The sequence below is a fragment of the Ambystoma mexicanum genome, chromosome 14 (genome assembly GCF_040938575.1).
Source record: "Ambystoma mexicanum isolate Mex_15411 chromosome 14, UKY_AmexF1_1, whole genome shotgun sequence".
Lineage (NCBI taxonomy): Eukaryota > Metazoa > Chordata > Amphibia > Caudata > Ambystomatidae > Ambystoma > Ambystoma mexicanum.
Genome location: NC_090940.1, coordinates 607,404,424 through 607,431,311, shown reverse-complemented (window position 1 = coordinate 607,431,311; position 26,888 = coordinate 607,404,424). Strand labels below are relative to the sequence as shown.

The 26,888-nt window shown below is 47.1% G+C and overlaps 1 protein-coding gene across 1 annotated transcript in view; it reads right to left on the bottom strand.

Moving 5' to 3' along the window:
* Positions 1 to 2,335: 2,335 nt before the first annotated feature.
* The window catches only part of NOXRED1 (NADP dependent oxidoreductase domain containing 1), a 160,110-nt gene continuing 135,557 nt past the window's right edge, over positions 2,336 to 26,888 (bottom strand). The window contains exon 7 of the mRNA XM_069637995.1: positions 2,336 to 3,991. Within this exon, the coding sequence (XP_069494096.1) occupies positions 3,817 to 3,991 (175 nt within the window). The 3' untranslated portion in view covers positions 2,336 to 3,816. The remainder of the gene's footprint in view (positions 3,992 to 26,888) is intronic.

Here is a 26,888-nt window from a genome sequence, read left to right as displayed (position 1 = left end):
TGTGGAGAATGCTCCGAAGAAGCTGAAAGCTGTCATCCGCTGGAGATGGGAAGCAGGCAGCAAGGATCCTTTGCCCAGTGGTGTGGAGCTGGTCAGGAACGTGGCTGGAGGCTGAGAAGCAATGGTGTGACATAAATGGCTCCAGGAGAATAACTCCTGTCTCCTGGTGACATGGGATCAGTCCTAGGGGCGTATTTCTATTAGTCTCTGACAATAGTTCATGTGCTGCACTTGTAGAGAATTCCAGGAGGATGACTCCCTTCTCCTGGTCCCACAGTTCAACAATGGCTATCTCCTCCTGGTCGGCTTAGTCAGTCTCCAAGCTGCTATTGAGTAACCTTTTGGCATAGTTTCTGATTCAACAATTTAGGTGGAAGAACCAGGAGAATGACTTCCTTCTCCTGGTTCAGTTGGTGAGCCATTGGTTAACTGTGGATAGTTTCCTGCAACAGTTTTTATCAATTTTTGCACTACTTTCCAGGCTTCTCTTAGGGCTTTTTTAAAAGTGAAACATTCCTGTTGTTTCTAACACACTGTTATTTCTCTTCTTTCTTTCTCCTCCTCTTGTCACTGAAAACAAGGAGTACTGTTCTTGTAGTATCCTTGATCTCTTCTAATGCTCTGGCAAAGGAGATTGCTCTCATGGCACCCTCTAGCCTGAATGTCTCTTTCGATGATAGTGTGTTGACGGAGAATACTCACGATATGTTCTTCTCTTTCAGTCTCTTTGACACAACTGAGACGAGGAAGATCACTAGTGATGTAACCGAATCTATGTGATCACTGAGCCGACGAAAATGTCGACGAGATTACGGTGTGGCGCAGTGATCAAAATCACTTTATTTATTCAGATTTGTAGAGCGCACCACATCCCCAGACCTACATTACCCTTCCCGCCCCCACCCCAGCCCACATATGCGCCTACACTCCTTTATCCATGCAGCGTCAGTTCCTCCCACTAACGTGGGTCAGAGCTGACTCTGCAAGGTGCTTTTCTTTTTTTTTCTTCACTTACTTGTCCCCGCTTACCGCAATGGTAAGTGTGGGGCACCCCCACCTCCCGTTACTGCGCTCAAGGAGAGAGGGGGACACCCCTGCAACCTCTGCTCTGCTTGGGCGCAGTAGTGGGAGTCAGTATTTTGTGCGCCCCCGACATTGCAGAGACTGCGGGGGGCACACAAAAAAAAGGCACAGATTTGGTACGATTCCCTGTAACCATCACACTTGATACTTCTAGCCCCACTCTGGCGACAAGGGCGTGTAAGGGTGTCGAAGAAGGAGACGGACACAAAGGTGGCATGATTTTGGTTATAGATTTTTATTTTGGAAATGATAAACTATCCCTAATTTATAAGAGGGGTTTCCCTGCCTCAAAGCTAATGCTAAAAGAGCCTGTCAGAATGTCTGTGAAAGTAAATTCCACCTTCCTGTGTCAAAATCTACTTCTATCTCTCACACTATATAATTGAAGAGTAAACTAACATACAGTTATTTCTTTAAGGAGAATGACTCCTTTCTCCTGCTTCCTGAATGGCATTAACAAAATGTTCCTTCAAACGAAAAATACCCAGGGGGAATGACTCCCTTCCCCTGGTTTGTAAGTTTCAAAATAGTATTTACATAATGGTGTCTCCATGAAAATGGCTCCCTTCTCCTGGTGTGGTTCTGCAGAACCTCCAATAAAACCAGGGTTAATGATTCCCTTCCTCTGGTATATTTCGATACAACGCACAATAGGTCCAGGGGGAATGGCTCCCTTCCCCTGGCTGCTTCACATTCATTCTTAGTTCAGGGCAAGAGAATGTCCACCTTCTCTTGGTAGTTTTTAGCAGAGTTCAACACAAGACCAGGGGGAATTACTCCCTTCCCCTGGCGGCTCCAACTGTACTCCTATTTCTGAATAGGTTATTTTGAAGAGAAGATGGACATTTTGAGTTTGACAACCACCCCGGCGACGAGCACTCAAGCTTTCTTTAGTTAGGTAGGGGGGAAAACCCTTTAGGGATGGGGGAAGATATGCCTTTTTCATTATTATTTAAATAAAGATTCTTGTAAAAATGCCACACCTTTGCCCGACTCCATACTCCAGCACACCAAGAAGCCCTGTTTGGGTTAGACACATCTGCTACTTTCTAGTAATTTTGTTATATTTTCACACAGGATTACAAAGGGTTAAATGGTGGGAAAAAAGTGGACAGTGGTTGATGTGAGGATAAGGATAGCCACCCTAACTAACATGTTTCAGAAATAGTGTTATACATACATATACCAACTCATTCTACCTTTGGAAAACTTGTTCACTGCAATACATAAAACATAATATAGCACATAGATTAATTCTCCATAGTTTATAGCATATGTTCATGTTCAGGGACTGACAATAAATAACTGAAAAGGAGAAAACTCCTTTACATCAGAAATATGAATTTCAGTAAGAAACAAAATCTAAATTGAAAGAAAAGAAAATGTGGGAAAGCAAACGTATGCATTTAACCAAATACATTTTTGTATGAAAGTTTCAGCCATCGTGCATTTGGGAACAAAGCACAAAACACACAACGGAAAAATGTTCCCCAATAAATAATGTAAGGCAGACCTTAATTCACTATAATGTATGTTACATGTCACAGTTCAAAGGTGTCACACGTAAGGAACACGCATACTGAATAAAAATAGGTTCATGTATGAAATTACTGCTTCAGTTAAAATATAATGGCCCACCAAAAGGTGTTCTCTGCATCACAGAGCAGCTAATAGTAATGAATTGAGACACTCCTTTTAGGTTTTCTTTAACCTCATAGTAATAAGGCGAATGGGTACAAAAGAAGCAACTCTTTCCCTAACAGACCAAGTTTCCTTATTTTCTACAAAATGGCAGACATTAAAAACAAGTTTTCTTCATGATGAGCACTTCCTGTTTCATGGTGCCACTGATTGAAACATGGGAACCCTCTACCTACTGTGGCGCTTTCTAAAGCCTTCTTCAACCAAACATTCTAATAAAAAAAGTTGAATTGGCACACATTTATGGATTGTGGGCTGCAACACCAATGACAAGGGTTCAGCCTGAGTTGCAGAGAAGATGGCGAAGGGCGTTTGAAGGCAAATTATACTGAATATTTAGAAGGGAGTCAGTATGTTTGCAAAAAGACCTCTCTGAATTTTTCAAAGTCACTTATCAAGTCTCTAAACCAGAGAGAGAGGGAAGGCCCTTAGGCCATTTGTCATGTGACAAAAAAGCAAATGAAAACCTTTGAAGTGTCTTTGAAAGTTGGGGTGTTCTTGAAGCCATTTGGGACAACGTATAAACAAATGAGATCTCAAAAAACAATCTTTAGCATTAATTCACATTTGTGGGTTCGTCTTTGTAATTTATCACATCTATATTCTGCTTTGTTGTGAAAAATACTTTTTTTTTTTTAATAGTGAGAGAACTAGTACACATTCAGAAAATAAAAATAACGTCTCTTGGTTTATCGGTCAGTCTTTCCACATGTAGTTGTTTCATAGTCCCCCGCTTGGATGAACAGCATGTCACCATAACCAAATGGGGAAGAGGGACACATGGAGTCAGATAGTCCCGAAGAGTCAAGTGCCTAAGAGACATCAAATCTGTAATCACTGAACTTCACCAGGATTTCCATGTTTCTGATATCCCAGAATGGAACTAAAGTCTGGATAGCAAGACGTGGCAGCAGTGGTGGTTCATGTGTGTAATGCAGTGCAGACCTCTGCATGCTCCAGTCCTCAGCACCCCTCCTCATGATGCTTGGTGGGTTAGTTGTGGCCATCAACCCTCTGTTCCAACAAAGTCAACTACAGGAGTGAGGAAGCGGTGAGGCAAGACTCCGTGCTTTCCTCAGTAGGTGTCTGAAAGGAGGCGCAGTAAACGCAGCTGAGGTGCTCGAGTAGCTGTGGACTGCTTGTAAAAAGCCGGCTGAGCGGAGTCTCCTTGGTCTGGACAACTGTCAAATCAAACCACGGGAAGGATCTGCAGGGATCAAGATGGAGACATGGTCAGACCTGTGAGGACGAGATGATGGAAGTGTTGCTCTTTGGAGAGCCATCAATACTGCTTACATAGAAAGGTGCATCACACACATTTAATGGAATGTTTTAGTATTGACATTTTTAGTTAGATATGTCTCCCATATGTTCAGACTTGCACAGTGCTCCGTTTATATCAGTACAGGGTAGGATTCTGTAAAGGTCAAAGCAGGGGTAAGTATTTTTGGGCTTTAACTGGAAGACCATCTACTCCAGTCCAGAAATGATCTTAAAGACCATCCTAAGGATTCCACAAGGTTGCCTCTACCTGTAAGTGATTGTCTGTTGAAGAGCTACACAAATCCTCAAAATTAAGAAATACAGCAGAGCCGGCATCACCGCATCACACACTTTCTCTTTCCAATCCTGCCTTCTACAATTCTTCTGCCGCCCCCCCCACCCGATAGTGGCGAAGACCTTCTCATAAATGAGCAATATCCAGGAGCACAAACCTGGAGTCATTAATGTGACCCACAAAAGCAAACCAAACTTCCAAAAGCGGTGGTGCAATTCGGGAGATTCACCCCATATGTTGAAGTATATACTATGAGGAAGTGAAGGGTTGCAGCTCCAAATTCCAACCATGCTCTATCGAGCAGCACAAAGCTATGAGATGATATGATACGATAGGTTATTTATAACGCGCTTAATACCCAGAGGATTCAAAGCGCGGACCCAGGGATCGAACCTGTGTTTCGCAGTGTCATCTTGCTTCCAAGGCGAGCACGTTGCCGCTGAGCTATCCTCCCGAGACAACCCCCCAACATAAAGAAGTTGTTACAAAGTACCCTGCCAATCCCATATTTGCAAAGAAGAAAATGAGCATTTCGATGGCATTGGGCCAACAGTTACGCATGAGTCCCCTGCTGTAGCCTCCCAGTTCCTGCGTGTGTTTTCTGATATGCAAAGTTATGTAAAATGCTAGAAATCAGGGTGGGAGATCCGTAGACAGCTATCTGATTTGGATGCTTTTTTATTTTGCCTCCAAAATGATTTTGCACAAATAATAAAATTAAATATTTACATGACTTTCGATAAACACAAAAGTGTACGGACAGACGTTATTTAAACACAGGAATTACAGGTGAGTATCGACCTCTCTCTTGTCGAGGTGCAATTTCCAAAGTGATGCACAAGTATACAATACAGGTAAGTGAGAAAATAGGATTTTTACAAGGTGCTACCCAAGACTGTAATAGGTCCGAGGATACTAAACAAGATGGTGTACACAACACTATCTATAAACACATATACACAGGGGTTGTGTCACGGAATATCGACACTGGAGTGTTTCGGCCATGCGGGGCTGGGTAAGGTTTAGCAGACGGTAAGCTGTTCTTCCAAATACACTACCAGTGTATTGAGGCACCAATCAGCCATTATTTAATAATACTTCAATTTATAAATGACTCCCTGAGATCCTCACAGCTATCCCTTCCCCCACGGATTACCTACACAGACAGTACCACGATCATCCTGATGAAGGCCACCACTACCTCGGGCTCTTACCCAGCCCCGCATGGCCGAAACACTCCAGTGTCGATATTCCGTGACACAACCCCTGTGTATATGTGTTTATAGATAGTGTTGTGTACACCGTCTTGTTCAGTATCCCCGGACCTATTACAGTCTTGGGTAGCACCTTGTAAAAATCCTATGTTCTCACTTACCTGTATTGTATACTTGTGCATCACTTTGGAAATTGCACCTCGACAAGCGAGAGGTCGATACTCACCTGTATTTCCTGTGTTTAAATAACGTCTGTCCGTACACTTTCGTGCTCATCGAAAGTCATGTAAATATTTAATTTTATCATCTGTGCAAAATTGTTTTGGAGGCAAAATAAAAAAGCATCCAAATCAGATAGCTGTCTACGGATCTCCCACCCTGATTTCTAGCATTTTGCATACAGGTACCCTCCTAGGCATATCAGGACTCTGCCAGGCGCCCTTTATATATCTCTTGATATGCAAAGTTGTAATATTGCACTATGTCCTGTTGAGTAGATTGCAGGGTGCTGTGAAGGATGGCGAGCAAGCACTCAGAAAAAAAAGAGCACTGTTTTTAATCCCAGGGTATTGTCACTGCTTCCAAGGGGAAGCCTTTTCAGATGAGGCCTGGGAGGTGAGAACATTACCAGATAGTCCCTCTGGGCTAGGTACTCAGCGGGTGATCTTGAGTGGGAGGGAAACCCTCTATGGGACCAGTGACGATCACCTTGGGAAAACGTGGTATCCCCCCCCTTCATTTCCATCCCCTCCTTCCTTTCACCCCACTAATGACCCTGTGGTCTTCCACCCCTCTAGCTGTCTGTGTAGAGTTGAGGGAACCAAGTCCCAGGAGAATACAGAGACAAAGAAGAGTGCAACTGAACTCTGCGATGCTCAGCAGTTCAGTACTGTGACTAGGAGGAAGGATGGAACAATGAATAATACCTATGAAAACCAACATACGCAGTCTAGTTGCTGAAGACTGCCTATTGGTTCACAAAGTACAAATTAGAAGAAGGACTATGCCATTGGTCAAGCCTGCCCCTGAGGAACCGAGAGGGAGGTTTGAATGCCGCAGACAGAGACTGGGAAGAAGTTGTAGACTGGGACGCCGTGGAGAGAAGCCACAGTTTCGAAGGGTGCTACCAAGGACTGGCGGGCCACGAGAAACTGAAGAGAGGCTAAGTATGCGGAAGACTTGGGATGCCTCTGGAGGGAAGCCACACAGTCAGACTGGCTGAAGCAGGGACGCAGACCACTGCAGGGGTGGAGCGAGAAGGATTGGAAGCTCACCCAAAGAGTCGGAGAAGCCTGAGCAGGACGCCACACAGCAGGAACCCGAAAACAAGGTATGGGTGCTGTCTGAGTCCATGAGAGGGGCTGGGGATCGAACAAGGGGTGCCTAAGGAGGGTTGGTGGACCCAATACGAACTAAAGAGGCTGATAACACATGTGTCAAGGATCCTAAGAGAAATATAAAGACACAGAAACATGCTGCTTCAGTAGACACTTGGCAGGAGAGTAAACAAAGTGTCCTGGAAAAGCAATATGCCACACAAGTAGACACTTCACAGGAAAGTAAACCACGCATCTTTGAAGGCCAAAATAAAAGGGTCTGGGACCCAATGTAACGCTCACCTGATTCTCGCAGAGGCGCCGGTCTTGACTGGGCGACTACCGTATCTTCAAAGGTGATGTGTAGCACCCGGTTTGCTCTTTGGGCTGGACCTCTGTGCACTGTATGCCTGACGTGTAGAGTAAGATGTCTGCAGATAGAAAATATGGGGTTAATGAACTGGGGTTATTAGGGTGTCCCTATCTCTTTCCTCTTCTCCTCTCCTGTAGACCCCCAAAGGTTAACGCTCTCACCTTAGGTAAGTGAATGCCGAGCTCTCCATCTGCCTCGGGGCAGGGTGCTGTAACCAGTTTCTTCACTGGATAGGTAGCGCAGGCCTCTTGACTTCAGGGGACTGCTGTCCGTCGTTTACTGCACGAACGGTAAGTTTCGAGTCATTCAAATGTCTTTAAAGTCTTTAGTAATGATGACACTTGTTTTGCAGGGTTCCGGCGATGGCGGATGACGGGCTGAAGTGAGTTGAAGATGGAGCCCGTGTGATGAATAGAAGCGCCTGGAAGCACGTAAGTAAGCGCTTGTTGCCTGCTTCACTATGCGCTCTAACTGTCTTTTTATTTTGCAGGTACGAGTTCGGAGCGGCTGCAGGGTGCCGGAATACCCACTGGATTAGATGTGGAAAGGAGTAATGGCACGTGAGTATTAAAGTTCCCCAATGTCTTTAAATGCACCTTGTTTTGTCTTTCAGATGCGGGATGCAGCGCCGAAGGCCTCCGGAGCGTGCGAAGAGTTGGTAAACTTTTGTCTTTCAGATGCCGGAATGCAGTGTGAAGACCTCCGGAGCGCACGAAGAGTAGGTAAGCCTTTGCCTTTCAGTTGCCGGAATGCTAACCTGTTCTTTCTTGTCTTTATACGTGTTGCTGAAGACTGGATTCAGGATGGTAAGCCTTTGCCTTTCAGATGCCGGAATGCTAACCTGTTCTTTCTTGTCTTTATAGGTGTTGCTGAAGACTGGATTCAGGATGGTAAGCCTTTTTCCTTAGGCCCAGGACCGGATGCAGAAGACACGATGAGCGTTCTGCTGCAGAGGTTGCAGAATAACGCAAAGCAAGATTCATCCACCAGGTGTGGTTTAAATAGCCTCCTGTAGTGCTTAGGTGTCTCCTTCCACAGCCACGCCTAAGTAAGAAAAGAGTTCCTGGTAAGAAAAGAGTTCCTGCCTTCCAGAAGAGTTCCAGTGTTCTGAATCTAGGGAGTGGCTCCAGCCCCACCCAGCAGGAAAAGTAGTTCCAAACAGAAGAGGATCAGAGGCTCAACTGGCAGGCAAGTAAGCAGCATGGTCTGCTGAAGGTAAGTCCACCCAAGCATTATGAGCCCGGCGCTTCCAGCGCTGGGACTGGGCATATTTATGAGCTTGGTGCCACTGGCGCCAGGACTGGGTCCAAAAGGTCCCAATTGGGACTGGTTGGCACTCGGAACCTGGGTTATGGATCTGCTTCCAAGGGAGTTGGGAAAACCCTGACCTTTTGGAAGCAGAGATCATGACAGTACCCCCCCTCAAGGGCCCTCCCAAACCGGGCTTCTCCGGGGGTTTTGGCTTGTCAGGAAATGTTCGGTGAAATCTTTTGATTAGGCGAGGAGCGTGGACATATTCAGCAGGTTCCCAGGATCTCTCTTGGGGGCCATAGCCTTTCCAGTCAATTAGGTAGAATAGTTTAGATTGGAGATCTTGGAGTCCAGAATGCTTTTGACTTCAAACTCGAGTTCTCCATCCACTAGGATAGGTTTTGGAGATTTGGTTAGTCGGGTTTGAGGTTGCACGGGTTTTAATAGAGAGACGTGGAAGACCGGATGTATCTTCATGTGCGGGGGCAAGTACAACTTGACCGTTACTGGGTTTACTATGGTAGTGATGGAATAGGGACCAAGGTATCTTGGGTTGAATGTGCGTGGCCCTTTTAGAGATAGATATTTGGTGGATAACCAGACTTGATCCCCTACTTGATAGTGAGGGGCTTCCTTCCGATGTTGATCTGCTCCTTTCTTGTATTGTTCTTTAGCCCTTTGAAGGTGAGAAACAGCTTCCTTAAAGGCTTGGGTGATTGTAGAATGCAGGTAGTCTACTGCTGGTGTTTCAAGATCTTGGAGGGGATCCAACTCCGAGGTTCGAGGGTGACTGCCGTACAAAAGAAAAAACGGGGTTTTCCCAGTTCCCGAATGGACAGAGTTATTGTAGGCATACTCGGCTATCCAAAGGATATCTTTCCAAGTTTTTTCAGTTTGTTGCAGCATGCAGCGTAAATACTGTTCCAGAGTTTGATTGGTCCTCTCGGTTTGTCCGTCGGTCTGAGGGTGGTGACTGGTCGATAGTCTCACATCAATTTGAGCCGACCGACAGCAACTTCGCCAAAAATGAGAAATAAATTGACTACCTCGATCCGAAATTAGAACCGAAGGAAAACCGTGCAGTCGGACGATGTTTTCGAGAAATTCTCGGGCCAGAGTTGCTGCTGTTGGCAAGCCTTTGAGCGGAATGAAATGCGCCATCTTGGAGAATAAGCCCACGATTACTAGAATTACTAATTGTATCCGGAGCATGGAGGTAGATCGGTGATGAAGTCCATAGAAAGCATATGCCAAGGGCGAGGTGGGATGTCAATAGGGCGTAAGAGGCCTGCTGGTCTTTCCTTTTGACTCTTGTTTTGGGCGCATACTCCACAGGACATTATAAAGTCTCTGATATCTTTTTTCCAAGACGGCCACCAGAAGTAGCGCTTGATCTTTTCTGAGGTCTTGGCCATACCGGGATGACCTTCCATTAAAGAGTCGTGATAACAAGAGATTACTTTTTTCTGTAAATCTGTGCTGGGTAGGTATAATCGTTCTTGGAAATACAATAAGTTGTCCTTTACTGCAAAGTCCTTTCCCTGCAGATGCCAATTCTGTATGTCTGCTGGAGTTACAAGTTGCCTGGCTTTATCCTTAACTTCCTCTATGGATTCTGTGGCGATTACACCCAGAATTCTTTGTTCGGGAATGATTGGTACAGGTTTAGGGTTGACCAAGTGTTCTTCCACTCCCATCCGAGAAAGGGCATTGGCTTTACCGTTCTTTGTACCAGGTCGATAGGTAATTATGAAGTCAAACTCGGCAAAGAATAATGCCCAACGGAGTTGTCTAGAGGATTGGGCTTTTGCGGTCTTCAAATATTGCAGGTTTTCGGTGATCCGTAATCACAGTAACGGTGTGTCGGGCCCCCAGCAGATAATGCCGCCAAGCCTTAAAGGCAGACTTGATAGCCAGAAGTTCCTTGTCAGTAATCGTGTAATTGATTTCAGGAGGCGAGAATTTGCGGGACCAAAATGCCACGGGATGCAACTGATTGGTTACCGGGTCCTTTTGTGATAGAACTGCCCCCATGGCAAGGCTTGAAGCATCAGTTTCCACGATGTAGGGGAGTTCGGGGCGAGGGCGTTTTAAGATTGGTGCAGAGATAAATTTAGTCTTCAAATCCTGGAAAGCTTGTTCCGCCTCGGTAGACCATTCAAAACGTTTGTTTTTCTTTAACAAGGCAGTGATGGGCTGGACTATTTGAGAGAATTCGGGGATAAACCTGCGGTAAAAGTTAGCGAAGCCTAACATGCTTTGCACACCTTTTACGGAAGATGGTGATGGCCATTTGAGAACTGCATCGACCTTCTTTGAATCCATACGCACTCCGCCAGGTGATAATATGAATCCCAAGAATTCAACTTCAGTCACGTTGAAAACACATTTTTCCAACTTAGCGAAAAGTTTGTGTTGACGCAATCTTTCGAGGACCATTTTCACGTGTTTCCGATGTTCAGATTCCGATGAAGAATAAACGAGGATGTCGTCAATGTAAACAACAACACATACATCTATGAGCTCTCTGAGGACATCGTTCATAAAATATTGAAAGGCGGCCGGGGCATTGCAAAGTCCGAAGGGCATGACCTGATATTCAAATAGCCCATACTTGGTGCGGAAGGCCGTCTTCCATTCATCGCCCTCTTTTACTCGTACCAAGTGGTAAGCTCCTCTAAGATCCAGCTTTGTATATATGCATGCTTTTCTGACTTGGTCCAGGAGTTCAGGGATCAAAGGTAACGGATATCTATTCTTAACGGTGATCTGGTTCAGGGAGCGATAATCGATACAAGTTCTAAGGTCTCCTTCCTTTTTTGGAACGAAGAACAAAGCTGAAGAAGCAGGGGACTTGGAAGGACGAATAAACCCATTTGCCAGGTATTGATCCAGGTATTGTCGAAGGTGAAGGTTCTCAGGCTCGGTGAGGGCATAAATTCTACTACAAGGAGGAGTAGATCCAGGTATCAGGTCTATCTGGCAGTCATAAGACCTATGAGGAGGTAGAGAGTTAGCCTGATCCTTCCGGAAAACATCTTGGTATTCTAGGTATTCGGGAGGTAACTGGGGAGTCTCTGAAGAAATTGCTGCCAGTGCAACACCAGGTGGAGGGTGACAAGTAGAGACACATTCTAGAAACTGGACCGTTCTTGCTCGCCAATCGATCAGAGGATTGTGTTTCTCTAACCAAGGTATTCTTAGAATAATCTGAAACTGAGGGGCCTTGATCACATCGAACACGATCTTCTCATGGTGTCCATCTTGACTTACTAGCGTCACCTCTTGAGTGGTATGCGTTACTGGCCCGGAGGCTATCTCCGTACCATCCACCGTAGTAATGACGTCCTTTACAGCCTTGGGACAAAGAGTTAGATTCATCCTCAAAACCATTTCATGATCCACATAATTGCCGATAGCACCGCTGTCGACGTAAGCTTCAATTGCATGTAATCGATCCGGATTATCAGGGCTAATGAGGACCATAGGTATCACGAAATGCGAGGTCACGGAACTGGTTTTCACGCTCGGCAAGAGGACCTCTATTCTTGTCGGGCGAGGTCGTTTCCCTGCTCAGAGTTTGTAACTTTGGTAACTGCAGCTCCTACTGCCTTCTTGGCAGGTTTCACCGGACAGTCTCGAAGAAAGTGCCCTGAGTTTCCGCAATATAGGCATAATTGCAACTGTTTCCTCCTTTCCCACTCCCTTTGTGTTAGAGGACCTTTCAGACCCCCTATTTGCATGGGCTCCCCGGAGTCTACTCCTTTGGAAGGAGTTGGCGGTTTGGAAAATACTCGAGCATCAAACTTGGAACGATCGGCCTTCCTGTTCTGCAGCCTGTGATCTATTTGAACGACCAAGTCTATATAATCCGAACAGTCTTGTGGGGGATTCACTACTTGGGCTAAAACGTCTTTGAGCTCTCCACGTAGACCTCTATAAAACAGCGTAATCCTTTTGTCCTCAGGCCATTGAGTTTCCACTATTAGTCTATTGAAAGATGCAATATAAGCCAAAAGGTCTTGATTACCCTGTCGCAACGAAAGAAGCTCATTGTCCAAGGCCTGCCCCTGTGAATGTCTTGCGAACAGTTTTTCCATACTAAGCTGAAAGGCTTGAAAATCATGGAGAACCGGATCATCTTGATTAACTAGAGGGATCAACCAGTCTGCCGCATTGCCACTAAGGTACGAAAGTACAAAAGCTACTTTTGCTTGATCAGTTGGAAAGGCTGCTGGCCGGCATAAGAAGTGCAACCGGCACTGATTGATAAATACTGCAAACCTCTTTGGGTCACCAGAAAATTGTTCGGGCGGAGCCAGAGGTACATTCCCAGGTAGGTTGATCTGCACTGGATTCATAGAGGATGTTGAAGGAAGATTTGCCCCTGATGCGGGTAACGGGGTCTGTCCGGCTTGTGACTGTAGCACTTGTCTAGCAAGATTGTCTGTTCTCTCCTTGGAAATAATTAGTTCCCTTCTTAGAGCATTCGTTTCCTGACGAGCTGCATGCACTTCTGCCCTTAGTTCCCCAAGTAACCGGGCTAGGGGGTCAGTATCCGAGGTTTCCATAGCGCCTGGGCGAGAGTTTTGCGGTAGGCTTTGCGTTCTGTAACGCTCACCTGATTCTCGCAGTGGCGCCGGTCTTGACTGGGCGACTACCGTATCTTCAAAGGTGATGTGTAGCACCCGGTTTGCTCTTTGGGCTGGACCTCTGTGCACTGTATGCCTGACGTGTAGAGTAAGATGTCTGCAGATAGAAAATATGGGGTTAATGAACTGGGGTTATTGGGGTGTCCCTATCTCTTTCCTCTTCTCCTCTCCTGTAGACCCCCAAAGGTTAACGCTCTCACCTTAGGTAAGTGAATGCCGAGCTCTCCATCTGCCTCGGGGCAGGGTGCTGTAACCAGTTTCTTCACTGGATAGGTAGCGCAGGCCTCTTGACTTCAGGGGACTGCTGTCCGTCGTTTACTGCACGAACGGTAAGTTCCGAGTCATTCAAATGTCTTTAAAGTCTTTAGTAATGATGACACTTGTTTTGCAGGGTTCCGGCGATGGCGGATGACGGGCTGAAGTGAGTTGAAGATGGAGCCCGTGTGATGAATAGAAGCGCCTGGAAGCACGTAAGTAAGCGCTTGTTGCCTGCTTCACTATGCGCTCTAACTGTCTTTTTATTTTGCAGGTACGAGTTCGGAGCGGCTGCAGGGTGCCGGAATACCCACTGGATTAGATGTGGAAAGGAGTAATGGCACGTGAGTATTAAAGTTCCCCAATGTCTTTAAATGCACCTTGTTTTGTCTTTCAGATGCGGGATGCAGCGCCGAAGGCCTCCGGAGCGTGCGAAGAGTTGGTAAACTTTTGTCTTTCAGATGCCGGAATGCAGTGTGAAGACCTCCGGAGCGCACGAAGAGTAGGTAAGCCTTTGCCTTTCAGATGCCGGAATGCTAACCTGTTCTTTCTTGTCTTTATAGGTGTTGCTGAAGACTGGATTCAGGATGGTAAGCCTTTGCCTTTCAGATGCCGGAATGCTAACCTGTTCTTTCTTGTCTTTATAGGTGTTGCTGAAGACTGGATTCAGGATGGTAAGCCTTTTTCCTTAGGCCCAGGACCGGATGCAGAAGACACGATGAGCGTTCTGCTGCAGAGGTTGCAGAATAACGCAAAGCAAGATTCATCCACCAGGTGTGGTTTAAATAGCCTCCTGTAGTGCTTAGGTATCTCCTTCCACAGCCACGCCTAAGTAAGAAAAGAGTTCCTGGGTAAGAAAAGAGTTCCTGCCTTCCAGAAGAGTTCCAGTGTTCTGAATCTAGGGAGTGGCTCCAGCCCCACCCAACAGGAAAAGTAGTTCCAAACAGAAGAGGATCAGAGGCTCAACTGGCAGGCAAGTAAGCAGCATGGTCTGCTGAAGGTAAGTCCACCAAAGCATTATGAGCCCGCCCGGCGCTTCCAGCGCTGGGACTGGGCATATTTATGAGCCTGGTGCCACTGGCGCCAGGACTGGGTCCAAAAGGTCCCAATTGGGACTGGTTGGCACTCGGAACCTGGGTTATGGATCTGCTTCCAAGGGAGTTGGGAAAACCCTGACCTTTTGGAAGCAGAGATCATGACACCTAAGTGACCCAAAGAGGCAAAGCCAAAGTAGATGGATCGTGGACTCGAAAGAAATATAAAGTCAAAGCTGCAATAAGAGCGTCTGGGGCCATGATAAAATCAAGAAAAGAGAGATTGAAACGAACTGTATAAAATATCCTATGTGGAACAGTACCTAGCAGGAGAGTACACCAGGTCTGTCCAGTTGGACAGTGAATGAAGGTGGGGTACAGAACCCACAAAAGCAATACATCAGGGTCCGAGACCCATATTTATCCATAGTCCATATGGATACATATGTACCCATAGGCAGGACAAGGCCACAGTGTTGTGAGACACAGGTGCTCAGGAGATGCTGCCCGACGACACATAGCATGCAACGCAACTTCCACGCTCTCAAGCCTTTAAGAACCAAGGATCGGACCCTCTGCGCCAAAACCCTAGCAGGACAAGGCAGCGGTAGTGTGCGATGCAGGTGTTTGGCGGCGAAGGGCGAGCGTGGAAGATATCTCCGTCTATCGGCATCTGTAAGGTAAGAAGGTTCGGGGAGGGAGAGTAGCACTGCTGCACTCCACGCAACTTCCCGATCTTGCACGTCCGTCCCCATCTGACCACCTCCACATGCGTTTCCCCCCGCAACTCAGCCTCCGCTTTTCCCGACCTTGCGCGTCCTTCCCCTCTCTATCCGTCTCCACGTGCGCTCACCCCCCTGCAATTTAGGCTCCGCTTCTATCGGCCTTGTGTGTCCTTCCCCTCTCTACCAGTCTCCACGTGCTCTCCCCACCACATATTAGGCGTCACTTCTTCCAGCCTTGTGCGTCCTTCCCCTCTCTACCAGTCTCCTTGTGTGCTTTCACCCGCAATTTAGGCTCCACTTCCCCACACTCCTTGGATCCTTCTCCCTTCTCTGCTTTCCCCCCTTCAGGTCCCCCTGAGCTGTGACTATTTACTGTATATTTGCTGCATTGTTTGCATTGCTCTTCTTACTCCTCTAGGTCCCCCAGGATTACTAGTGTTTTGCGTATTTTGTACTGTATTTGCATTTCCACTCTCCCCCTCTTGTTTCCCCCTCAGTGGTCTTTATTGCACTGTCTCCTTCTCTATAGGTCCCCCCCACTAACTGCGATTACTGTTGTTACGGTACTCTATGCTTACTATACCCATCCTCCTCTTGTGCATTCTACTTTGTGTGCCCCTAGTGTCTGACCCCCCCAAACCCTGCTTCTGCTTGGGCTGCCTTCCTCCTCTTTTGCTCTCCGCCTCGCACCCCTCCATGGTGCTCACAGTCTCCCCAATCTGCTCTAACTGCTATTCTATCTCCCATCCTATCCCTCTCACTAAGCCTGGTAGGAAGAAGCTCAAAAGGCACATCCTGGTCTCCAAACCAGGCCTCCCTATCGCTGATACCTACACCAGTGTTTCCTCCAGACAGACCCTCACTGACATCCTCTTTGCCATTCTCTCTCCAGGCCTATAGACCGCCCATATGGTCTCCGTTCCCTCTTCTTTTTCGTCGTCCTCCCATTAATGGTGGAACTCAGTGGGAGGTCCTCCTGGCCCCTTTCCACTCCTCCAAGACCATCATTAATGTCTATTTGAATGGCAGTGTCTTGGTCCAGGGCCCTCAGCCCAATCTACTCCTTTTCGATAGATGCTACCCGCGTCTTATCAAGTTCCTTCCTTCTGCTATTCCTACTTACTCCTCTGTGGCTTCTCCGCCGCCCTCTTCTGCCACCTCTCTGGCACCCTCCTCAGCTTCTCTGGCTGCTCTGCCTCCTCCTTCCCCCACCACCTCTCTGGCACCCACTTCTTCCTCTTTGACTGCTGCCGTCTTGTTCTTCCTCCTCTGTCCACTGTCGGGCCCCTCTAACACCTGCGCAGGGCATACCTCATGCCTGTACCACTGCATGGAAGTCTTCCAAATGTGGCAATCTGCTCCACGTCGCTACTCTTAACTCTGCTATCAAACACTCCTCTGACAACTGCAGACTCCTTGAAGAACTTGATCTGGATGTCCTCGGTCTCACGAGACATGGTTCACGGCCAGCTCTGTCAAGTTTTTACACTCTCCTCCCTGAGGGCTACAGGATCCTCTCCGAACCCAGATAAAAACATCCAGGAGGTGGAGTAGCCCTGATCCTCCCAGAGTGGATCCCTGCTTCTGCCATTTCTATGCAGGCCTACTCCTCCTTCCTTTAATGCCTGGTCTGCAGGCTCTCTATCTCTCATGGGCTTTCTCTTACTGTGGACACCATCTACAGGCCACCTGTGCAGGTCTCCCTCTTCCTCTCCAAGTGGGCCGACCTCTCCTCCTCCAACCTTGCCTCTACCTCTCAACTTCTCCGGGGATGGTTCTAGCCCCTCCTCTGGGCTTTTTCGCAATCTCTGTGACTCTCTATTCTTCCCTCTGGCCCAACACACTCTGTGGGCACACCTTGGACGTTCTTATCTCGTCAGACATCCCCTCTCCAACCCTCTCACCACTGCTCTTTCTTGGGCTGACCATTTTCTTCTCGCCTCTCACCGTCACTCTCTGTCTCCCAGGTAAAGCGGACCTCAGCACTGCCACCTACCTTCTCTGTCATCCGGCCCATAAAGCGCGTGTCAGTGGAGGCTTTCACCACTACTTTCTGTCCTCCTTCTACTCCTGAGACTGACTCACACTCTGACACAGCCCTCTCCAACCTGCATCTCTCAATCTCCAACACTCTTGATGTCTTTGCCCTTGTCATGAGCATCCGTCTGAAGTCCACATCCAAGTGCAACTCTTGGTATGATTCTGACCTCGCCACCCTTAAATGTAAGTGTAGTGGCTAAGGGGAAGTGGAGGGCATCAGCCTCATCCTCCGACAAACTGGCCGGCCGCCTGCTACAAAAGAAATATAGACTCTCTGTCCGGTCTAAGAAGAGAGCTTACATCCAAGCCCGCGCCTCTGTGACCTCTAAACAACTCGGCCAAACTTTTCAAAATCTGCAAGGAGCGGACCAATCCTGCTGCAGTCTCCACCTCTCCTGTTCCCTCCCAGGCCTTTTGCAAGGCACTGGCTTCTCACTTCACCACTAAAACTCAGGACATCCTGTCCACTCTCTGCTCTTCCTCTCCCTCTACCACTCCCAGCCCCTCTCTGGCCGTCCCTCCTCCTCATTCCCCGTGTTCACGTCCGGCGATGTTTCTAGACAAGTCAGATCTATGAAAGTCTCATCAAAGCAGGTGCTCCCCTGCTCCTCTAGAACCATCAAGGACCACATCGACACCCTCGCTCCAGCCTTGGCTGATTTCTGCAATCACTCTTTTGCCACTGGAACCTTCCCTTGCCCACTAAAGCACTCCCTTGTGCACCCTATCCTCAAGAAGCCCTCTGCTGATCCTTCCTCTCTGGCAAACTATTCTGATTGCCTTCACGCCTTTCCTGAACATCTCCCAGCTTACTTTCCATATTTAATCTGTTGGTTGTCTCCATGACCACCATTCTCCTTTTAGAGCAGCCAGAAGCACAGAAATGTCTCTCCTGAAACACCTGTGAAGACTTTGTCTCTAATCTCGATGCTAACCTTCCTTCTGTCCTCATTCTCCTTGATCTATCCTCTGCTTTCAATATGGTCAACCACGCCATCCTGATCAATCATCTCTTTGACAACCTGGGTATCACAGGCCAGGCCCTAGCCCGGTCGACCTCCTTTCTCTCTGATCGACCCTCCCAGGTCCAACTTGGGTCCTTTCTCTCTACCACCTCTCTCTCTACATATGGTGTTCCCCAGGGTTCTAACCCATCACCCTGGCTCTTCAACCATTACTAGGCACCTCTGGCCTACCTCATCTCTACCTTCTGTTCTAACTTTTAGTGTTATGGAGATGACACTCAGCTCTCCTTCAGGCTCCCCCCTCAGTCTCCTTTGCTCAAACCGGACTATGTGGGATTCAGGAATGGTGTGCCTCTAATGATCTCTGCCTTAATGCCAGTAAGACTGAGATCCTTCTCATTGGGACCCCTTCTCCTGCTTTCCCTCTTTTACTCTGGCTGGCCACCCAGGGCCCTCTCCCCTCACGTTTCTGTGAGGTGAAGAACCTTGGGGTCATCTTCGACTCCACCCTCTCCTTCTCTCCTCACATCTCTGACATCTCTAAGAAGTCACACTACCAGCTGCACCCCCTCAGAGGTATTCTTCCTTTTCTCACTTTCCCCCAGAGGCTCACTGTCTCCAGAGCCCTGGTTCTCTCTCGGCTGGACTACTGCAACAGCCTCTTTCAAAATCTACCTGCTTCTACACTCCGCCCTTTGCAACTCATCCAAAACAGGACTGCGAGACTTGTCCTTGGCTTCAAGCCCAGGGATCGTATCTCTCCAGGACTGAAAACTCTGCACTGGCTCCCAGTGGCTGTGAGGATCAAATTCAAGACCCTCTGCATCGTCCTCAAGGCTTTCTGGGGACACTACATCCAACTCTCTCTTTCTAAGCATCTTCCTTCTGGCCCCGACTATCTGAATGACACAAGGCCTAGTAAGATCATTTGTTTTGTCGTTCCTCTGTCTACCCTTCCTTGTCTTGTCGTGCCTAGAAACACTTGTGTACAGGCGCGTTATAGATGACATATCATATCATGTCATATGAAGTTGGGCGAGGCCCACAAAAGCAAAGTACAAGGGTCAAGGACCCATACAAGAGTGAAGAAACATATATTCAAGGTGCTGAGGCCCAGAGCAAGTCAGAGAGAATCAGAGCGAACATAAAGGGGTCTGGGACCCACACAGAAGAGAAAGGAGTAGCAAAACAAATTTGGGAAGATCCCGAAACAACCCAGAGGGCTCTGGGACCCATGTGAAAGGGAAAGAGACATTTTCTGGCAGGATAGTGCCCCAGACATCGCACTACAGTTTTGAGTTGGAAGAGGAAACAAAGGGAAGAGACTCCCCCCCCCACGGATACAAGGAGCATATGTTTTGTGCGGATAAGGTCTACGGTTAAGTCTGGCAGGATAGTGAACCAGACTTAACACTATGTTTGGGAATTGACACTTGGAAACCGTGTTTAAAGAGTCACTCATTGTGTTTTCACACCACGAACTGAACTTTAAAGGTCGCTATCATGAATGAGAGAAGCCTCCTTCTGGGTCAAGCAGACCCCCTGTTTTTCCTTAGTTAGCTTAGTGTAAGGGACGGAAATAGTTTTGGACGCAGGACGGTGGACATATTATTTTTCCAAGACATCCTGTCAGAGTCCTTAGTGTTTTTGTTGAGGTAGAGTGACCCCTCATAGAAATAGGGCAAGACAGGTTTTTCCTTTTCTTCCCCTTTATAATAAAAGTCTTTGCCAACGCATGCCATCACTGTGTCAGACTCATACTTCTGCACCCTTAAAGCTCCATGAATGTGTTTTTTTCTTAACTCTTGCTCCAAGCTCTCGACGCCCCCAGTGCCCCCTTCACCTTTCATTTCTTGACCCACCTTTCCAGATGACCGGTCCGCACCCCGCCCCCCTGTTTGAACATCTCCTCTTCAACCTTCTTCTTGAGGCCCTTAATCTACTTTATACTCTCTTGCCCATGACCCTCTGTTATTCTCTTACTCTCCTCTCTTCTTCCTTTTCTCCTTCCAGACCCCACCATGCTTACAGTTCTCTCTAGTATTCTCCATGATTTCTCTTGGTCTTTCGTCTTCTTTTCCCTCTTCTTCCTCCGCCTCCTCTTCTCCTGAGGTCTTTCTTTTCTTGTTTCTGTACTTCAGCCCCCACTCCCCATGGCACTTAATGTCCCTACTACTACTTCATTTTACCTCCTTCCCCATTCCTGTTTGCTCTGCACCTCCTCACCCCTATGTCTTTCCTCCTCCAGGACCCTCCCAGCTTTACCGCTATTGTGCTGGTCTCTACTCTCGTCCTTGTCACTAGGACATATAATGTTCTGATTTTTCCCTCTAATGCCTCTGTCTTATTGCGGCTATGAAACACACTCTCTATTCTGAACATCTGTACTCTTGACTTCCAAATTGGTCAAATGCTCCTGGGCCATTATATCGGGGAACGTTTCCTACTGGTTTCTCATAATTTCTCCCACTGCGGCTTCCAGGGTAGCCCAATCTTCTGATTCGTCCCACCACATTTGAATTTTATTCCAGACTGGCGTTTCTTATTCCAGTTCATGCAGTGGCGTGGATTCACAGTCTCAGCATTTAAGGTCAGCTGCTGTCTTTGTTTTTGTCGATCGCTGCTGAGAGAGTGCGTTGAGAGACCTAGATATGCACTCTGCTCGACGGAACAGAGTTTCTACCCTGGTAGACTCTGACAGCAAACTCCTATCTCAGCTCATCGACCAGTGGGCCGGGCAGCAAATCACATCTCTGAATGAACCCACTTCCAATATTCGCTGACTCCGACTGCCAGATGCAAGTGGCTACAGTGGAACCTGCAGCAGCTCCCCTCTATCACAGTGATAACAAAGGACCGGTTCCTTTTCAGGGAAGTCTCACATTCTGAATGTGGCTTTCGAAAAGGGGGCCTTTGGTTATGTAATGGAGCCAGTATGGTGGTATGAGGTGCTTTATATACCATTCTCCCTTTTGCTGGACCTCGAAGTGCCACGACATTCTGAACACTTGCGGCCCAGTGGCTCTCTAGTTAGGTAGGTGTCCGGTGGACCTGCATCTATCACATTAATGTTGGTATTGTGTACAAAGGTAGACTTACAGAGCTCTCTTGGATTCAAGGCAGATGGCAGTGAACCTCTTGTTTCTCCTCCCATGTAGCTTGGGACATCTGCTGTTTCATCGCGGGGTATTTCACCCCCCCCGAACCTCCATCCCCTTTAAGTATTTTTATATCCCCGTACACCCACAACCAATTTATATAATGTTTTTAATCCCCCCAAAAATGTTTATGATTTTTTTGGAAAAAAAATCTGCGGCAAAAAACCCCACAAAAAAAACATCCGGCGATGAAATGACGTCGTACCCTTACAAAGTACTTATGATTTCAAGGAGGTACCCAGTTACTGTCCCCAATGGTCTCTTCCCTTCTCCTCTGAGATCCCTGATTGAAGAAACAAGCAAAGCCTTTCAGAATGAGGGTCTGATCCCAGGACCCACACCATGGCAGGTGGGATTGAGGCCGGTGGTTGACGGGGGATCCTGGGGGATAATCCACAAACCACCTCCTCCTCCGAGTGGTGGCCTCCAGCTACCAGGGTTGCCCATTCCCATCACACAGCCCTAAATCAGGCAACATCATCACGCCACACAGCTGCCAAAACATTATCTGATATATAATGCTGTCTTTAGAATGCCACCAACGCTGCCTTAGCCCGGGCGGAATACGCATGCCATCTCTAAATAGTTTTGATCCCAATAATTTTGTACGGTTTGGCAAAGGAGATGACTATTAATCTGGCAGTATTGCGTTCTTTTGCCAACAGTAATTACTACGTGGTACTTTACCACAAAGTAATTACTTTGTTACTTTGAAATGTTATCACATTCTTTACTGAATTGTGAGGTAAGGAGTAAAAAGGGGGCGGGGAGGGGTCTGGGGTAGGGGAAGTAATGAAGGGGAAAGGGGGAATGGCGAAGGAGGGGCATGGGGGAACCACGCCAAAATGACGAGAAATATAGAGATTTTGATGAAAAAATTCAAAGTACTTACTTAAAGTACCACAAAGTAATTACTGTCGGCATAAGAACATGGAATATGGCATTAGAAATGATAGCTGATTCCCAAGAGTGAACCTAACATGCGCTGCAAACCGATGATTCGATTTTATGAATTATTTTGCTTTTTCTCCATGAATCATGTATGAACTTTCCACACATGTAGATTATTAAGTGTTTCTTCTACCAGAGGCGCGTGAGACCAAGGGTGGGATACTGGAAGAGCTATCTCTTAAAGAAGGCAACACGCGGTTAGAATTGTAGGATTAAAAGAAGGGACAGCGGGAAAACTATTCGGTCCTTTACGAAAAAATACAGCGAGTCTCATCTGGTGTTTCAGCCTTTAGTTCTCCTGTGTATCCGGCAGCAACAAGCGATAGCTACAAGCAAAGCAGGCATTCATGTCAGCAAAACCAGCTTACTGCTCAAATGGTTTGTGAAGGGCAGACGCCAGAAGGGAATTTATACCAAATTGAGGGTTTCAATTGGCAAAACCCACTTGCCCTGGTATGGCCCCATAGTTTGCTTCATAGAAACACAAATAAAGGAAAGGTTTCCATGCATAAAACTACTTTTGTGCATAAAGTTATTTCTCAGGAACTGGGCTGCCAAGTGCAGGCATGGAAGGAGTTCTGAAGAACTGCATCCCCCTGCTGAACTGGAAAGACCAGAGATGTGTTGCTCGATAGTTGTATAAGATGTGAAAGATAAACCAAGTGCGACTGAAACAGAACTATCAGAATAATATCAGCACTCTTGAACTTCTTCAGAGAATCATTAAATTAAAGGTTTTGCAGAATATGAATACAGGACTCTCACAGACCACTCTCTGAGGAGAGCAGCCCCTAAAGACACTTAGCCTATTCCCGTAGGTGGTGCATACTCAGAACACTGGGTATAGGCCCTGATCACAAAGAGATCTAGAAGGGCAAATATCCAGAACAGAAAAATCTGATACTGAGCTATATTGTATGTTTGCCATTTGTGGGGAGAAATATCCTATTACTATTAGGATGATTCCTTAATGCCTGCCACTAGAGTCGGGGCACTGTTGCGCGTCAATCACTTTTACTTTTAGAAACTGGGTGCACCAGGTCTTGGCAGGGGGCATACTGGCACGCACCACCACAACCATTTATAGTGGATCCTCTGGAGCCACTGAATCCTCCATGGCTGTGGGAAGCATCTGCGTCCACGCTGCGGGAGAAGGAATGTTGACATGCACAAACTACGGCATCAGCTCAGAGGCACACAGAAATGAGCGGTTTCAAGATGGGGTCCCTTACTGCATATTTTACAAGGAGATGGCGTAGCCCCAATCCAAAATTTCGGCGGATGTGTTCCTCATTATAAAGCTCTAAATAGGACTGTTCCAGGTTGTAGAAGCTGAGCAATACAATGTTGCAGTGCACTGGAACAATCCCATTTCCAGTATCAGGTAATATTATCCCCACCAAAAATATCGTCGTAAATATGGTCGTCGGGAACGGCCATAGGCGATATTTTTAGTGGGGATAATATTAGGGTTTTTTGGGAGCGGGGGATGCAGGGGTGCCCCCCGCTCCTTTTAAAATAATACAGGGGTTGTGGGGGTGTCTCCCGCAGGTTTCATGCCTTAATATCACCGCAGAAATATGGCAATATTTTTGTATGGCAATATTTTTGCAGAGATATTAACACATGGAACCCCTGTTTCCACACTTTTTTGAGCCCATGTACTGAGTCCCTTTGCTTTTGTTAGAAGTACTTGCTGGTTGTCCCTCTCTACACTGCTTTCCGTTTTTTTTAATCTGGTTCACTCATTCAGGTGTGGTTTCCTCCCTTCTATTGCACTCTATCCCGTTCCTACAGTCTCCTTGCTCGTCCTTTCTGCTCCCCACCTCCTTTGGTGACCCTTCTCCAGCTGATAGACATTTCCCACCACAGATTTCAATCATCTGCTTGCAGATCGGTCTGCATCTGAATTTCAGTTATCGCCAGGAAGTAATTTCCTCCAGATAGGATTTTCCTGTGTTATGTGAATTTATATAGCGCACGTTCACCTGAAGGATCATGGCGCTCACCAGAAAAAAAGGATATAGCAGGATTGTTACCTGGCACATTTCTGATTCTGCACTTTCTTTTGGTTGAGGTACATCACATCTGAAGCAGGAAGACTGGCCTATGATTTGGCATAAGGACTGGCCTACAACATCTAAACAATGAAAGCAGATGTTTCAGAGAACCACCAGAGCACAACCAGCCGAGCTAGCTGTGGAATGTCTGCCAGCCAGGCCTCAAAAGATGGGCATCAACAGCCCTCCCTTCTGAGAAGTACGTGGCTCTGAAGCTCAAGCTGCTGGCTGAAGTCCCAAGGTCGATAAGAGCCTGCTTTGCAAAGACAATCTGAAATGTACTTTATTCACTCTCTTCGGCGAAATTACCTGTTGTTATGAATACGTACGGCTAATGGGAGGAGATTAATATGTAGCTTTGCATTGTACATAAGTATGAGCCAGGCCTGGGAGGGGGCAGAGTCGATGCAGCCCTCCAGAGCCTGGTGTGTGTGTTAACATTACAGCTTTTACACCCAAACCTCTGGCTTTGCGTATTATTTGTGTCCAAGTGCGGAGTGCCTGGAATGCCTGAGACGGTGTGAAGGAGCTAGATGAGCACTAGAATCGGGGGGAGCAGGACGGACGAATGTAACAAGGATACAGCAGGCAAGATTCAGAACTGAGAAGTCTTCAAAGCCCTGCATAAAGGAAGATGGTCAGAGGTGGCACGCAGGGAAAGGGGGAGTGAATTCCAAGCCTTGCCCACTGCTACCGAAAAGGCACGACCACACATACGCAAAAGTCTAACCCGAGTGATTTGAATCAGGAGGGCTGACTGCGAGCGAAGGAATCTCAGGGGAACCTCAGGAGGGAATTTGGTTTGCAAATATTCAGCGCTACATTTATAAAAAAAGCTCTGTGCACAATACAGAGTAACTTAAAAAGGACACATCTCTCCACCGGAAGCCAGTGAAGCTGGTGGAGAAGGGGCAACATATGAGTGTAGAAAGGGCGAGTTACTGACCTATCCACTGCATTCTGAAGAAGCTTCAGATGGCGCACAAGATAAGCAGGCTGAGCCAGGTAGAGCGCGTTGCAATAATCAATATTGCTAAGCACGAGGGCGGCTACCATGGGTGCCTGAAATTTCAGTGGAATAAAAGACAAGACTTTCCATAAGATTTTAAGAATGAAATGGCCGGATTTACAGACAGAGGCAACCTGGTCGCACATAGATAGAGACAAGGAGATTTTAACCCCCATATCGTTCAGAGAGGAAGCAGGGGAAGGGAACGGGCCAAGAATAGCATGCCAGAAGTCAGGGGTCCAGAAAGACAGAGGGCTGGAGGTGCCAACAACCAGAACTTCCGTCTTTTCACCATTCAGCTTCAGCCAGTACTCGGCCATCCATAAAGCCAGGTCCTCAAAGCACCCTTTAAGCCGTGTAGCAGTATCAGGCCTGATGAGATCCAGACGAAGCATGATCTGCGTGTCATCGGCGTAAGAGTAGCACATTGTGGGAATGGATAATGCGGAGAAGTGGCCGAATATAAAGGTTGAACAGAGTGGGAGATAGAGCAGAGCCCTGCAGGACTCCGCAGGACAAGGAGACAGCCCTAGAGCAGAAGGGAGCAAGAAAAACAGATTGGAAATGGTCAGCCAAAAAGGCAGAGAGCCAAGCCAGGACCTGGCCAGACAGACCCGCAGATGACAGACGGGATATCAGAGTGGGATGGTCAACGGTATCAAAGGCATCTGACGGGTCTAATAAAATCAGTGCCCTGACACCACCCTGATCAACCAGGCGAGCGAGGTTGTCAATCACGAACACAAGAACTGATTTGATTTGGTGCCCCTCTCAGGGCAAAAGCCAAATTCAAGAGAGTCATAGAAACTAGAAGATTCAAGAAATGATAAAAGCAGTGGGATACCGGCGACTCAAGAAGCTTCATAAGAAAAGGGAGATGTGAGATAGGACGGAAATTAGAAAAGAACAGAAGGATCAAGAGAGGATTTCTTAAAAAAAGGAATTACTAGAGCATGTTTCAGGGCACGAGGAATAAAGCCAGAGGAGAGAGCAGTATTAACTGCAGATGTAATCAATGATACAACCTCCCCCGTAATTTCCTTGAGAAGAGTGACAGGAATAGGATCAAGCGGTGAGGCAGATTTAAGCTTATGCATAGCTGCCAGAACATCATGGTCAGAAAAAATAGGGAAGGTAGACTAATACGTGTCAGAAGTGGAAAGAGAGGGGGAGTGAGAGAGAGCCACAGACAGCGAAGCAGTAGTAACAATTTTCTGACGGATGATGTTAATCTTATAAAAAGAAAAGTCAGAAAGAGATTTGCAGAGATCCTGAGAAGGCAGAATCTGCGAGCCAGCTTTAACAGGGGAGGACAGTGAGTTAACCAAATTGAACAGTGCTTTAGGTTGCTTTATTACTGCCTCAATTTTCACACAAAAAAAACGATTGTTTAGCTAAAATGATGGGTTTTGATACGTAGCAGTGGCATGGCTGAAGAGAGTCTTATCAGCCACACTGTAGCTAGCTCTCCACTTCCTTTCCGCCTGCCTACCAAGAAGTTTATAACCCTTGAGTTCATCAGAGAACCAGGGTTCCGAGGAGC